This window comes from Endocarpon pusillum (genome assembly GCF_000464535.1).
Source record: "Endocarpon pusillum Z07020 unplaced genomic scaffold scaffold4345, whole genome shotgun sequence".
In the NCBI taxonomy this organism is placed as follows: Eukaryota; Fungi; Ascomycota; class Eurotiomycetes; order Verrucariales; family Verrucariaceae; genus Endocarpon; species Endocarpon pusillum.
Genome location: NW_006916422.1, coordinates 322961 through 336630, shown reverse-complemented (window position 1 = coordinate 336630; position 13670 = coordinate 322961). Strand labels below are relative to the sequence as shown.

General features: G+C 51.8%; 5 protein-coding genes across 5 annotated transcripts; 2 read left to right on the top strand and 3 right to left on the bottom strand.

The window, feature by feature from the left end:
• Positions 1–458: 458 nt before the first annotated feature.
• EPUS_02567 (uncharacterized protein) lies at positions 459–1586 on the top strand (the record flags this gene model as incomplete). The annotated part of the gene is made up of 2 exons (XM_007805568.1): positions 459–626; positions 702–1586. 2 exons carry the CDS (start codon positions 459–461, stop codon positions 1584–1586), a joined length of 1053 nt encoding a protein of 350 aa, XP_007803759.1.
• Positions 1587–2515: 929 nt separating this feature from the next.
• Positions 2516–3125, bottom strand: EPUS_02566 (uncharacterized protein; the record flags this gene model as incomplete). The annotated part of the gene is made up of 2 exons (XM_007805567.1): positions 2516–2675; positions 2755–3125. The coding sequence occupies 2 exons, from the start codon at positions 3123–3125 to the stop codon at positions 2516–2518; spliced, it is 531 nt and encodes a 176-aa protein (XP_007803758.1).
• A 2010-nt stretch (positions 3126–5135) lies between these two features.
• Positions 5136–9596, bottom strand: EPUS_02565 (uncharacterized protein; the record flags this gene model as incomplete). Its single annotated transcript, XM_007805566.1, has 6 exons — positions 5136–5706; positions 5755–5910; positions 5960–6246; positions 6301–6566; positions 7714–8936; positions 9040–9596. 6 exons carry the CDS (start codon positions 9594–9596, stop codon positions 5136–5138), a joined length of 3060 nt encoding a protein of 1019 aa, XP_007803757.1.
• A 1222-nt stretch (positions 9597–10818) lies between these two features.
• On the top strand, positions 10819–11670 carry EPUS_02564 (uncharacterized protein; the record flags this gene model as incomplete). The annotated part of the gene is made up of 2 exons (XM_007805565.1): positions 10819–11177; positions 11247–11670. The coding sequence occupies 2 exons, from the start codon at positions 10819–10821 to the stop codon at positions 11668–11670; spliced, it is 783 nt and encodes a 260-aa protein (XP_007803756.1).
• Positions 11671–11998: 328 nt separating this feature from the next.
• On the bottom strand, positions 11999–13136 carry EPUS_02563 (uncharacterized protein; the record flags this gene model as incomplete). Its single annotated transcript, XM_007805564.1, has 2 exons — positions 11999–13009; positions 13062–13136. 2 exons carry the CDS (start codon positions 13134–13136, stop codon positions 11999–12001), a joined length of 1086 nt encoding a protein of 361 aa, XP_007803755.1.
• Between the last annotated feature and the right edge of the window lie 534 nt (positions 13137–13670).

Sequence of the window (13670 nt, the reverse complement as noted above, 5' to 3'; positions counted from 1 at the left end):
ATTTCCCGAGATGGTGAACACTTTATTTTACCACCCCTTTATGCCGACTGGCCGTGTCCGTCATCCGTGTCAAACTCTTTTCCATCTTGAAAACATCTTACCCACAACAATAGGGATCTCCATCACAACTATAATTATGGAGGCAGCACAAAGAACAGGTCGGTTTCTTGAGCTGCAGGAGCAGCAGCAACTTCTGTTTCTCTCAAGCTCTTTCTCTGGGTTTGCATGGGCCGCATGTCCAAGATCTGAGAAGATCATGCATGGATTTATAATCATAGAGCTAGATTGTCCCGACACTATGGCAGACAGACGACTCTTTGGAGGGCGTTTTCGGATATATATATGCTCCCATCTCCTAGCTGCTCATAGGTATTCATAGCTATTTCCTTGTTCTGCTCCTTGCTTCTGCTTTAAATTGCACTTTATCGCCTTCATCTCCTTGGCCTCCAACAGCCAAAATGTCCCTTCCAACAACAACTGCACAATGGACCATCGAGGAGGGTCAGAACGGGTTCGACAGTCTCAAGTTCGACGAGTCTGCCGAAATCCCCGAGCTTGGCGACCACGATTGCCTCGTCAAGATTGATGCCGTCTCCCTCAATTATCGTGATCTAGCCATCCCCCATGTAAGAGACTCTCACCACCAAGAAACCCTTCAATCTCCGTGAGCTGCCCTCAAACCCCTCTCCTTACGCATACAGGGCAAATACCCCTTCCCAATCGCCCTCCCCGTCGTTCCCTGCTCCGATGCGTCCGGCAAAATCCTCGCCACCGGGCGTCGCGTCAACCGCTTCAAGAAGGGCGACGAAGTCACCACGCTCTTCAACCAAGGCCACATCGCCGGCCCGCTCACCCCAAGAGCTGTTGGCACCGGCCTCGGCGGCGCCCTCCCCGGCACCCTCCGCAAATACGGCGTCTTCGAAGAGGACGGCCTGGTGGCTAAGCCTCAAACCCTCTCCGCCGAGGAAGCAAGCACCCTGTCCTGCGCCGCCGTCACCGCCTGGAACGCCCTGTATGGTCTCCAAAGCAAAGCCCTCAAGCCGGGCGATGTCGTGCTGACCCAAGGCACCGGCGGCGTCAGCCTGTTCGCCGTCCAATTCGCTGCTGCCGCCGGTGCAACCGTCATCGCGACGACGAGCTCGGAGGAAAAGGCCAAGAAACTCAAGGATCTCGGTGCCCATCACGTCATCAACTATAAATCCAACCCGAACTGGGGAGAAGAGGCCAAGAAACTCACCGGCGAGGAACAAGGCGTGGATCACATCCTCGAGGTCGGGGGTCCCACGACCATGGCGCAGAGCCTCAATGCCATCAAAATCGACGGCGTGATCTCCATCATCGGGTTCTTGGGTGGCGTGCCAAGGGACCAGCCCAGCTTCCTGGACTGCTTGAACCATATCTGCATCGTGCGCGGGATCCTGGTGGGCTCGAGAATGCAGTTTGAGAAGATGAATCGCGCCATCGACGCGAAGAAGATCAAGCCGGTGGTAGACTTGAGGATCTTTCAGTTCGACGAGGCCAAGGACGCTTACCAGTACATGTGGGATCAGAAGCATTTCGGAAAAGTGGTCATCAGGGTGGATTGAGGACGTGGTGAATGAGATAAAAACGCACCGGATGCATGTAACAACCAGTAAGAGATTGACGTTGTGTGATATATGGTGGTGGGTTGAGCAAAAATAAAGCAGTGACAATCGTCTCGCGGCCGGGTGGAAAAAGCATAAGCTCGACTTCTGCTTCGGAATATCACAAAATTGAAGGATATTGTTCTCTACTCCATACCACCCAGGCCATAAGTAATAACCAGTAAATAGTTACGAAGCAAAGGAATCCCAGTCGTTCCTAGCATCCCACACTGTAACACCGTGCAATCGAATGGATTTTCGGCCGTCGATGCTGCTGACCTAGCTGGCCTAGCCATCCTCTATCCGGAGTACAGAAGGAGCATATCAGTACCCATGTCGTGGATTCCCAGCCGAGACGGAGGTGCTCTTGATCCCACCCCGCTCTCGGGAGAAAGGGGCAAGACATCCGAAAGAAGGTCAAGATCAGGTAGTTGTATAGAGTGGGGTTGACGATGGGGACCGTAACGGTAGCAGCCGTATACCAGATCCATGGGAACGGATCTATTTGTAAGAACTTGAAAAGCGACCGAGACAGCCAGACAGAGACAGAGAGAAAGAGAGAAAGGGGCTGAAAACGAAACGGAGAGTTTGGGTAAAGAAGCCGGCTGGGTACAGATATCGTCAGAAGAAGTACAACAGCATAGCGATAAATAGCAGCGCAGGAGGTACCATTGCAGGAAAAGGTCAAATCCAGCATCCTTGTATTGGTCTGCAGAAGAAAACCAGTTAGCCCTTTGAAAGGGAACAAGTGAAGACGGCCAGGGAAAGGACTCCATGCTCCATTCTTATTATTAGGTACGTAATTGCAAAGAGGCTGTAAAAGCTACATGTGGGACACTGGTGCCGACCTCGAAGGGAAACTCAATTATTCGCCAAACCCAGACCCGATTCTAACCATGCATATGAACGTCCACAGCACCACTCTTGTGCCACGTGGCGAGTAGGACACCACAATTGCTGCAGTGGTGCTGCACGTCCTTGAGGGAGTTCATCAAGTATGGAATGAAGCAGAGGCAGAGGGTGAAGCAAAAGGTGATTCCGGCCCAGATGCTAGAAGGGAGAGAGAGAGATGTTAGCAGTGCTATTCTTGGAGGCCCGTCGATGAGAAGGAAGGATTTCGTTGACTTACTGGGTGGTATTTCCAGCTTGATAGCTAACTCTGGTCATTCCTCTTTTCCCGCAGCTAGGGCAATCCACTGGGGCAGGGCCCATACCCAGATTCGGAATCGCTGTCGCGGTCTTGAACTGGCTGCCGTCATTCTTGTTTTGAGCCATGCCGCCACCACCCATCTGCTGACCCTGGCCCGGGGGAGAAGTGGGTCCGCCCTGATATTGCTGCGGCGGGGGTTGTCCGTACATCTGCTGTTGTTGGTGCATTTGATGCTGGTTTGGATCATGCTGCATCATGCCAGGCTGTTGTTGGTAGTTCATGCCGTTCGCTTGTTGCTGGTACATCATCGGCTGTTGTTGTCCTTGGTGGGCTAGGGGAGGAGTTTGCATTGGTGATGGTGATGAGCCGTTTGGATGCATGTCGCTCATCATCATTGGTTGACCTGGCATACTCTGACTGAAGATACCATCAGTTTTCGAATGCGGTATAGTGCCTAAGAAGGGGGGATCTGCTGTAGACTCGGGAATTGCCAAAGGGTCGATACGTACTATTGTGGTGCTGGCGACATTGGGGTCGTGGTTGGTTGGGCTTCAAGTTCGACAAATCTATCAGCGAAGTCTTTGGTGGAGAGCGGCTCACACTGCCGGAAGGCTGGGAGACTTACCATAGCCCTTGTTTTCCTGATTGTAAGCCATGGAAAGACGTGGTGTAGAGACCAAGGCGTAGATTAGTTAAAAATGGCTTGGGAAAAGATAACGTTCAGAAAGACAGAGATCTGGAAGCGTGATTACTGTGACGAATGCACGCTCAAGTAAGTAGAGAGTGGATGGGGCTATTTCGTTTCGTCAAGAAGGGCATGGGGAAATAACAGAGCCTCCCCTCCCTCTCCTGGTAGCATGATCTGGTCCATGGCTTGTTCAGATCGCGTAGTAGCAAGCGAGTGATGGCCAGCCCAGAACGCCATTGCAAACTTTGAGGAGCAGACGGGACACGAGATTAACTATTGATAACCAGTTGGGGCTGAAATAGGCAATAAGCTGGAACGCTGGCGGCTAATCTTGCGTGGGTGGAGACTTGGCTCCAATTTCGAACACAGTGCCCATGGAAGTACTCCGTAGAAATGCAGCTTGCCCCTTTCTTTATGCACGTGCCTTTAACCCCTCCGGCCCTTCACGCTCTCCGCATCGGCGGATCTGCCTCTACCAGCATGATTGGATCTCCGTGTTCAGTAGCTTGGCATCGGAAGTCGGTCAGCCACGACAGTGTGCTTTTCTTGCCGTGGCAAAGTAACAACAGTGGAGTAAGTGTCTTAGGCTGACTCGGAGAGAAGAGCAGCAAACTTGAAGTCGCGGCCACGGTGGTGGCTGTGCGCCCTGCCAAGAAAGAGCCTGCATGCCAAATTGAGCTGCATAACGTGAAGCGGGCTACAGGTCTGTCAATCAGTCAATCAGTCAATCAGTCACCCAGTCACCCAGTCACCAGTCAGTTTGTCCATTCCATCCACTCAGCTGCAGAAAGGTGACCACTAATCAAGGCACACATCCTTGTTAGTTACCCTGCAGCTGCCAGCTTCGATGAATGATTGAATAGACAGTGTTGAATGGCAAGTGTATGGGTTATGATTGTGTGGTGAGTAGTAGATAAAGAAGCTAAGTTCTACGTACAGGGTGGCATGAGATAAATAGCAAGTAGTGCCAAGCCAGCGCCAGCCAAGTGCTCCTGCTATGCCCCCTCCTATGCTCCTGCAACAGAAAGACTCAAATATCGGAACGTGGATTATGAAGACACAGCCGCAGGTACTTAAGGACCGAGGAAGCCAGACAAAGTGCAATTCTCCACACGTCTTCTATTTCGAGTGCTAATTACTAAGTATATGATCCCATCTGTCCTCCGTATAGGTTCCGTCATTCAGTCATGATATACCACTAGTAGGAAGTACCTCCATCCCACAACATGTACACTCAACACCATCCCCACCACGGATGATCCTACAGCGAATATATATGTTCAATTCGCTTGCCTGCACTTTTGACGCTGACCCCACAGTCAACCCCTGATGCAGGAGGGTAAACCCCACGCCAACTGGTGGGAGGACCGAGACCGGTAATCCATCAAATAATCTCAGAGCTGGTGCTGGGATACTTGGCTGCTGGTTTTGATGGAACTGGGCGGAGAATGTCGCTCCTCCGCCAAGACCTGCTGCTCTTGGCCGCCGGGATGACGAACGACCTCGTGCAGCCTATCTCATCATAGGATAGTTCCTTTTCAGAATAGCATTGGGTGGCAATGCTGAATAACGGCAGCCTCAGCGTCGAGATCTGGGGCTTAGATACGATATCAACTGTGGCGGAGAAGATATCAACCGTAGCAGGGTGATCGGGAAAACAGGCGCCATTCGGTCATTTTGCCCTCCCAAGCGCGGCATCTCGCTCTGTGTGAGAAGGCTCGCTCTGGCTGGATCGCGTGACATCTCGGACAGCTTGTGCGTAGTCACCCTCACCCGAGTCGCGAAGCCAACTAGATTGAGGCCGTAGTATAGGCGACCCACTATCATTTCTGGCGACCCCGGTGCCGCTGGAGCTCTCCCTAATCGGCGAAATTTCCCGGTTTTCTCGACTCTGCCGGTTTGAACCCTCGGGATGGTTAGGATCTTGCTTTCCGGCTGGCCATGTTCTTTGCTGGGACAACTCGTCACCATCAGGGGATGATGGTACAGACGTCTCCGGCTTGCTGCGTGCGTGCGATCCAGGCCAGCCGTTGGCAGGATCAGTTGGCAGGACTCGACCGTTCTCTGCGTTGTCGAGGGCGAAGGAGCCAAGACGAGAGATTTTGAACGCGCGAAGTCGGTCCAAAGCTGTCTTGAAGTCGTCAAGAACAACGGAATCGGTAAGACACTTGAATACAAATGAAAGCTTCCAGAACGGGTTGATTCCCACTGGGAGACTGGAAGCCAACCTGCCTGTAACAGAACTAGATGCTGTTAGCTTGTACCAGGAGTTACCAACCTAGGTGGCTTACCAAATATCAACAACGAGAAAACAAATCGATAGGACCATGGCTCCCAACATGACAGCGAACCGCGGTGAAAGGCGTACAATCTGTGGTATCGATAGATCGTATCGAGTTTTGATATTGTAGAATAGTGAAATGGTGGTAAAAATCCACCATGGATCACTCGGAAAATCAGCAAGAGCGCCCAGGGGTTCGGAATTCTTCCACTCACCGAAACAAAGCTTCCACTGGTCGCGTCTTGAGAAATATAGTATTGATGTTGTGAAAGTAGGTGAAGTTCGCATAGATCTCCAAGACCCAGTACGGCTGTACAAGAATTACGGTTCCAATGTAGATCAGCGACACGCGGCGGGAGAGGAAGGGTTTGTTCTTGAGCCATGCGATGACATTATGCAGGGACCACGAAGCGTTGAGAAAGATGGCGCTGACGGATAGCCACCAGTTGTAGATAGGACTATCAAAGAATATGAAGAAGCCGTGCCACACGCCGAATATGAGCTGCATGTACGTTCAGCAATCAACGAGCATCCAAGGTGCACAGATAGCGCCCACCTCGATCAGAATGAGCTTGTGTAGCAGAACACCTCTTCGCATGTTTGCAAGCGTGATACAGCTCATGATAATCAGAGCTCCGACCATGAAACCTTGAGCCCATGCTTCGAGGACGAGACCGTCGGGATCTGTCGGTTTGCCATTCTGCTGCCCATTTTGTCGTTTGGCGAGAGCCACTAGATCCTCCACCACATATACTAACGAACTCATCTGGATAATCAATAGCAAGAGGGTCGGAACTTGCTGTAGCGCCGCTCGGTCGCAGTCTGTAGTGGCGTCAGCAGCATCGAGCGCTCGTCGTTTTCTCGGCTTCTCAACAGCATGAAGAGTAGAAGTGCGGAGAGTGGGACCAGAGAACCGGCACAGCGGACGAGGCTGCGCAACTGGGTAGAAGACGAGTCTGGCACCGCGGGACGTTATCCTCAACTGGAGCTGGGCCGAACCGGGGTTACCAGCCAAAGTCCAAGGCCAGCTCGCCAATTAGGCGAATCAGGTGGGTGATGACATTTAATCCCCGGGCACCACCAATGTTCCCCCGAGTATTGGTCCCGGGCGTGTTTACTTGGCACCCAGGAGAGCGGTGTGTGCCGTCTCCGGCCAGCCACCTCACCACTGTGATGTGGCATCAGACGCCGAGATGGCGTTTACGACCTTGGGGTACTAACTAGTAGTGATATTGCGGAGACAACTGCTGCAGCAAAATACTTTACATGAGCTAGGTGCATCAGACACTAACTAGGGTCGTGATTGGTGTGGTTGAAGAGTAATTTGATCAAAGCGCATGAGCCCGAGGTCGAGGTCGAGAACGGCACACGGTAAATGTGATAATTAGTTCCCAGGGTCTGCTCTCGATATGCTCCCGTGCGTCCTTAGGTTGAAGATGGCCCGTTGTGAATCACCCCGTACCCCTGCCGACAGACGTGTGCCTGAAAGCCTAGCTCTTCTAAATTTGCAACGTGTCAGGATGCTCGTGCTGCAGTGAAACAGCTGATCTGAGATTTTGTCCTTCCTACAGCGGTAAGGTCTTGGGCACCTCTCAATGGCCCCAACTTCAACTTGAAGTTGAATGCCCCCAATGCCAAGCAGACGCAAGTTCCTAATCCGACCATGGGCTTATGCAAGCTATCAGGAAGATACTTGTATTACTCCGCGTACTCGTATCGCAAAAGCAATACTCACGGACGCTCTTCCGCTCCTTAACCTCTCACCGGTGCGTCTTACCATCGACAGCCTTGCATCCTTGCATCCGAGATATTTCGTCTAAAACGTGGACATTTTGAAGCAAACTCGGGCCAGCCCAGCGGCTTGCGCCAATGCATGGGCTGCTCCTTCGATTTCGCCATGATCTTGACCTACCTTTGAACAGTGCCTCATACCGTTGTAAAAGTCCAGATGCCATTCAACCATGCACACGAGTAACCCGCGCTGTTTCCATCCCAGCCAAAACTCCAGCGCCGATAATGCCCCCGTCCCGCGCTTCCCTCAAAAATACACTCTTTCCGCCGTCTTGCGGGCCGGCTCGCATCACCAGACGATCAATAAATCGCTGACATTGTTCCTTAAAGTTAGGGTAGTGCTGAATGATGCCACCCGTGTATGCAATTACCAGTTCCTCAGGGCCGGATTGCCATGCGGTCACACCAGGGGCAGGTGACAAGCCGTTCCGGGATCGACGGCGTGGAAGCTTGGAAGGCATGGCCTCGGCCTTTGCAGATCTGGTTTCGCTGTTGTTTTCGACCCTTTCCTTGTCCTCCGGTGCAATAGAGGATGGAGCTGAGGGGTCGGAAAGGGCAATCTCGCCAACTGTTGCAAGAAGACCAATGGTTGCAGCTGCAATGAGCCCAGCTGATCGTACCTGCACTAGGTTTGCGATTTTGCGGAGCGCACCAGCACTGTGTGGGGACCATGCCCAGTTTGAGCTTTCCGGGGGTGGTATCCTTCTCTTGAGTTCTGCTGCTAGCTCACCATCTGACCTAGCTCTTGCAACGACAGCGCTGACAAACGTGGTGGAGAAGCTGTAGCTGTGGACAATAGTTGCTGGTAATGATGACGCAGGAATTGGCGGACTGTGGGTCGTGGTCATGTAGTCGAAGAAGACCGTTCTGATCAACTCGCCGATATATCTGCCTCCAGTCATGTACTCAAGCGGTTGGAAGCCTGGTCTTGCGCAGGCAGCATCTAATTGACGGTCCCATTTGGTTGAGTCAGGCTCGAGTGGGCCGCATGCACCAGAAATGGTGATCTCAGTGTTGACCACCGTCTCGGTTGCTTTTGGATCATGGGCGATAATACCTTTGGCCTTGCTCTCGGCTAGATCGCTCAGCTTCATTGGAATGGTGGCATTACAGCCCGTTCCAACGATTATACCAGCAGCGACACGAGAGTTTGGGAGTGATTTCACGCTATAGGCCAACGACGCTAGTGTAGCTACCGTGTCATTGGTGATTGCTGCGATTTTCAGCCGCGGTAGGGGCCCGAGTCGTCTACGCTTCGAGCGTGGGGAGGTCTCGGAGAGTGATTGGCGTCGAGTGTGCCGAGCGTAGCCAGCGAGAAGAAGTGGTGCAAGATTCAGATCCGATGTAATGGCAAAGCCTTTGCCCATCGGCATAAGTGTGGCAGCAGAGAGGGTGTCTTGCCTGGAGGCAGGTCAGCTTGTTCCAAGTAAGGATGACAAGAGCCCAAATTGGCCAGAACAATGTCGTGCTGCCAGTTTTCAAGCAAGCGGCTTTCAACACTCACATCATTGGGAAGCTGAACGTAATACCCATGACCAACTCCTCAGGAGCCCTCAGCTTATAGTTATCAGAGCTCAAGCGGTCCGAGACAACCTCTGCAATACAATCACCAATCCATGAAAATAGATCCTCAGCCTTGTCCATCTTCAGATGCTCCCCAATAGGCCATGCTTTCTCTAGGATTCTCCTCACCCTTGGTATTTGGGCCTTTTTGATCGTTTCGCGAGGTTTCTCTGTTGCATTGGGTGACTGATCATTGTCATCTGCAGCCTCGCCCAACAATTCGATAAACGCTACCCGCAAATTGGTTCCTCCCACGTCAATGGCTAGAAATTGCCCGGTTTCCCGCCCAGATGGAAGACTGGTGACTGGTGTAGGCAGAAATTGCTGATCAGATCGTTGTGCTAGGTCCTTGTAGACGGTGGAGAATTGATAAGCCAGAGTATGAAGCTTTGATTCACCGATGACGAGGGGACTAATAAATGCTTCCAGCTCCTGATCATTCTCATCTGGCGGAGCTGAACCGGTGCTCATAGACTCTATTGAGGCCAGCTCCGACATTCTGCTTTCGCGCGTCGCCAACCTGTGAAGCCGACTCTAGTTTTCTGGATAGGTCATAATATAGGATCGTAATGCCGCCTCCTATGGGGAAGGTAGCGATGGCACTAGGCGGTCCAGAGGTGTAGGCAGACTACCAAAGTGACAGGCATGTTTCTGCAGACTATTGGATGGTGCAAGACTGCTCATGAGGCACAAGATTTGAAGACAAAGTGGAATGAATGCTACCTCAGCACAGGTCAAGGCCGGTCCGATGTTACCCTGTGGAGGTGCAACAGGGTCTCCTCAGCCTCAAATTGAGGCGTTAACCTACCGATAATAAATCCCAAAGGAGCTTAGGTGAAGGGTTTGTATTCCCTACATTGTTCTTGCATGCTCTCATCGTAAACTTTTGGTGCTTCCAAAGCACGTTGCACAACTCCACCGTTTCAAGAGGAAAGAAATGCAAGCATGGACGAAAATTTCCAGGGAAGTCCTGAAACAGTTCGCCCTCCCTCGTGGTCCACACTGGCGAAACACAGAGAGTAGTGATCTCGGAATAATAGGTCAGACTGTGGCACTTGGTCCAATCTTCTGCGGGCGGGCGACATCGGTCTAGGGCTCCCTTGGGCTGGGCTCAAGCCATTTCTGCACTGTGCCCCCCCCGTCCCACACATAGTTCAGTGCACGGTTGATCTCTTCACGAGTCCAGGTCGTGGGTCACTGGTAGAACTTGTGAAGGGATTCAGTGAGCTGTACGTGATGAGTTAGCGAGTTTTATAATGCTTGGGCAGTGCACCAGGAACGGTAAGTGTGAGCTTGTGCTCGCAGCTTTTGTAAATGCTCATGATCAGCAACTATTTATGGAGCAATCGGATCGCATTAATCCTATCGAGTCCCAAAAAAAGACAGCTTGGCCGATCAACTGGATCGATACTGGTAGTACTAGTTATTTGAAGCGATCTACTTACCCACCGCAGCGCTCTAGAACGCGAGGAAGACAATGAGTGCGATGGCATCCGGGTAGAATACAGGCGGCTCATTCCCGTAACTAGAAGATGCTGATACTCGTACCTAACTAAACGTTTCTTTGTGACAATTCAACTGCCCCCTCCAGGGTAGCTGGCAAGATTCACGGTTAGATGACGGAGCCCGCAGTCTCGGCGGATTCACATTTCTCGACCACCCAACAGTTTCCAGCAATGTATTGACTTGTCGGCATCTACATTCAGTGTCAGCACCCGCAATGGACAAGAACCCTCAAACGTCCCACGACGACGAATCCATCCAGCCAAAATGGCATCCTTCTTATCGAGATCGCACCCTTCGCCGCCTCTGCGTTGCTGTCTGCCTCCTACTCGCTATCTGGACGTTCGCACGCTCGCTTCTTCCCTATCTGTCTGCTTGTCACCATTCCGATCGGCAAAGAGTAGCTGGGGATGAGTTTCCCCAGATCAGTATTCGGAACAATACACGCAGGGTCTCGTTCGAGGCGCACATCATGTCCAAATGTCCCGATGCAAAGGCCTGTCTACAGGAGCTAGTTGTGCCGGCCATGGAAAAGGTTAGCGATAAGGTCGACTTCGAGCTGAGATATATTGGAAGGTGAGTGTCATAAGCACATCCCTTGCTTTCCTTCACCCAGCACAGGACACCCAAGCTCACAACCCTCAGCGTCGACCCCAACTCCGATGCCATATCCTGCATGCACGGGCCCCCCGAATGCCTAGGCAACATGATCCTTCTCTGCGCCGCCCAGCTCTATCCCGACCCCAAGCTCTCTCTCGGCTTCGCGAACTGTATGATCAACGACTACCACGACATTCCTTCACGCGATCTGGTCGAGTCGTGTGCCATGGAGCATGGGATCGATTTCAAGAAGATCAATGGCTGCATTAGCGAAGAAGGAAAGGCGCAAGGTTTATTGAAGGACAGCGTGGAGAGATCGGCTGAGGCGAATGTAAGCACAAGCTGTACGATAAGATTGGAGGGGAAGACGTGGTGTGTGACGGATACGAAGAAGGATTGTAATGATGGTGGTAACTTGGATGGGCTGATTAAAGATGTTGAAAGTGCTTATGAGGACCTTAACTCGTAAACCTTTACTGACCAACATCACAATGATGATGGTCCTTGTAGCTTTGGACCTAGCTAACTCTTACGAAGGTTCTACCATTCTCCCTTAAGTTGTGCTACCTAATTTGGCTGCTCCGAGCCCTCTGTGTTTCATGTAGGCATGCTACATAGTACATGTCCAACGAGCCTGACGACTTCTTGATGACAGGGTACACATACACATTAGGTTGTATGCAATCATTGCTGTGTTCATTGCTTACCTATTTTGGCTGAATCTGAGTAGATAGTTCCATTGTAATTTTCTCTACTGGCCACACATCCTTTGACGATGCGCCATCCTTCATCTATACCTACTCGCCCTTGCCAAAAGCCTTGTCGTAGTTGGTCAATGTATACCGATATCTGACGGCGTTATCATGCACGCCCTGTACCACCTTCTTGCACCCATCCTCGGAAATCTCCACCGTTTCAATCATCGGCTTCAAATTCTTGTCGGCAGCCAGCTTCAGCATAGCCAACGCCTCGGTCCTGCACCCAATATGTGACGTTCCCATTTTGCTGCCGTTCGAGGCGAAATCCTGCGCCATCAATTCAGGGAACGGTCCATCCGGCAGCCCAACGTGGTGAAGCTCAGCACCAACATTCAGAATGCTGATATAGTCTTTCATGTTCATCTTGTGTCCCATGTCTGCCGAATTCAGTACGTAGTCGAACTCGAAGGCCAAGGGTTGTGCCCAATCCTTGTCTCGTGAGCAAACGAAGTGCTTAGCGCCGAGCTTCAGGGCGTCTTCCTTCTTATTGGGCGAGTGCGAGATGGCCGTGACTTCGGCACCAAGTGCGTTTGCAAACATGATTGCGAAGTGACCGAGTCCACCAATGCCAACAATTGCAACCTTCTTGCCTGGCCCGACTCCGGCGCGGACGAGGGGTGAGTAGACCGTCAGACCTGCGCACATCATTGGAGCGGCCTCGATGCTTGGTATGGAGTCTGGGATTGGGAAGGTGAAGTATTCATGTGCTCGGATGTGGCTGGCATATCCACCTTGCGCGATAGTGCCGTCGGGGTATGGCGCACCATAGGTGTCGACCTGCTTGGGGCAGTAATTCTCGTTATCACTTTTGCATTGCTTGCACTCCATACAGGACTGGATCTGCGCTCCGACACCGACGCGGTCGCCAACCTTGACTGTGCTGACTTTGGAACCGACCTTGACGGCCTTTCCAATGACTTCATGACCGACGCAGAGGGGCAGCGGCACCTCCCCCCAGCCGCCATTGATACTGTGGACGTCTGAGCCGCAGACACCACAGCACTCAATCTTGATGTCGATGTCATTGTCTTCGAAAGGCTTCGGTTTGAACTGATCAGCGTCAGTGTCTCCTAACACCAATTGACACGCGGAACCATCTTACATCTTGCTTCTTGAAATTGGTCCAGTCTTTCTGCGACTCAACCATGAAACCCTCAAAAGAATCTGGATAGCCCATTGTGAAAGACCGTGTTGGATCTCTAATCTTCGCCAAAAGTACACAGGTCGAAATGTCTTACATGCGGATAATGATAATGGCAAAGGACGCTCAAAGAAAGATGAGGAGAGTTCCGTATGTGACTTACCGGCTGCCTGCAGAAGATGACATGTTCATGATGTTCATATTTCGCTTGGTGGGACTCTTGACACAGTCCTCCCTCGGTCCAATTGAATGTAATGTGGGTAAATAGAGAGATGACGTCTCATTCTCATGCGGTCATTGCACAACTGCCACCACCACCACCACCACCACTGGCAGGCTGAAGCAAATCTTCGGTCTCGGTCCGGCAATTTTTAGCCGAAGTGTCGCCGAGGATTCTTGAGCCGTTTCCCTCCCTCTCCCGGATGGGTTGCAATATGAATGCGAATGCTACCAACATCGGTTCACTGTACCGATCCTGATATTGGATTGTAGCCGTACTCCTGTTACTGCCGGAGGTGATGAGGAGTCACCCTAGGTCAAGTAGAGATCTGATTTGTTTGTGTGGAAAAA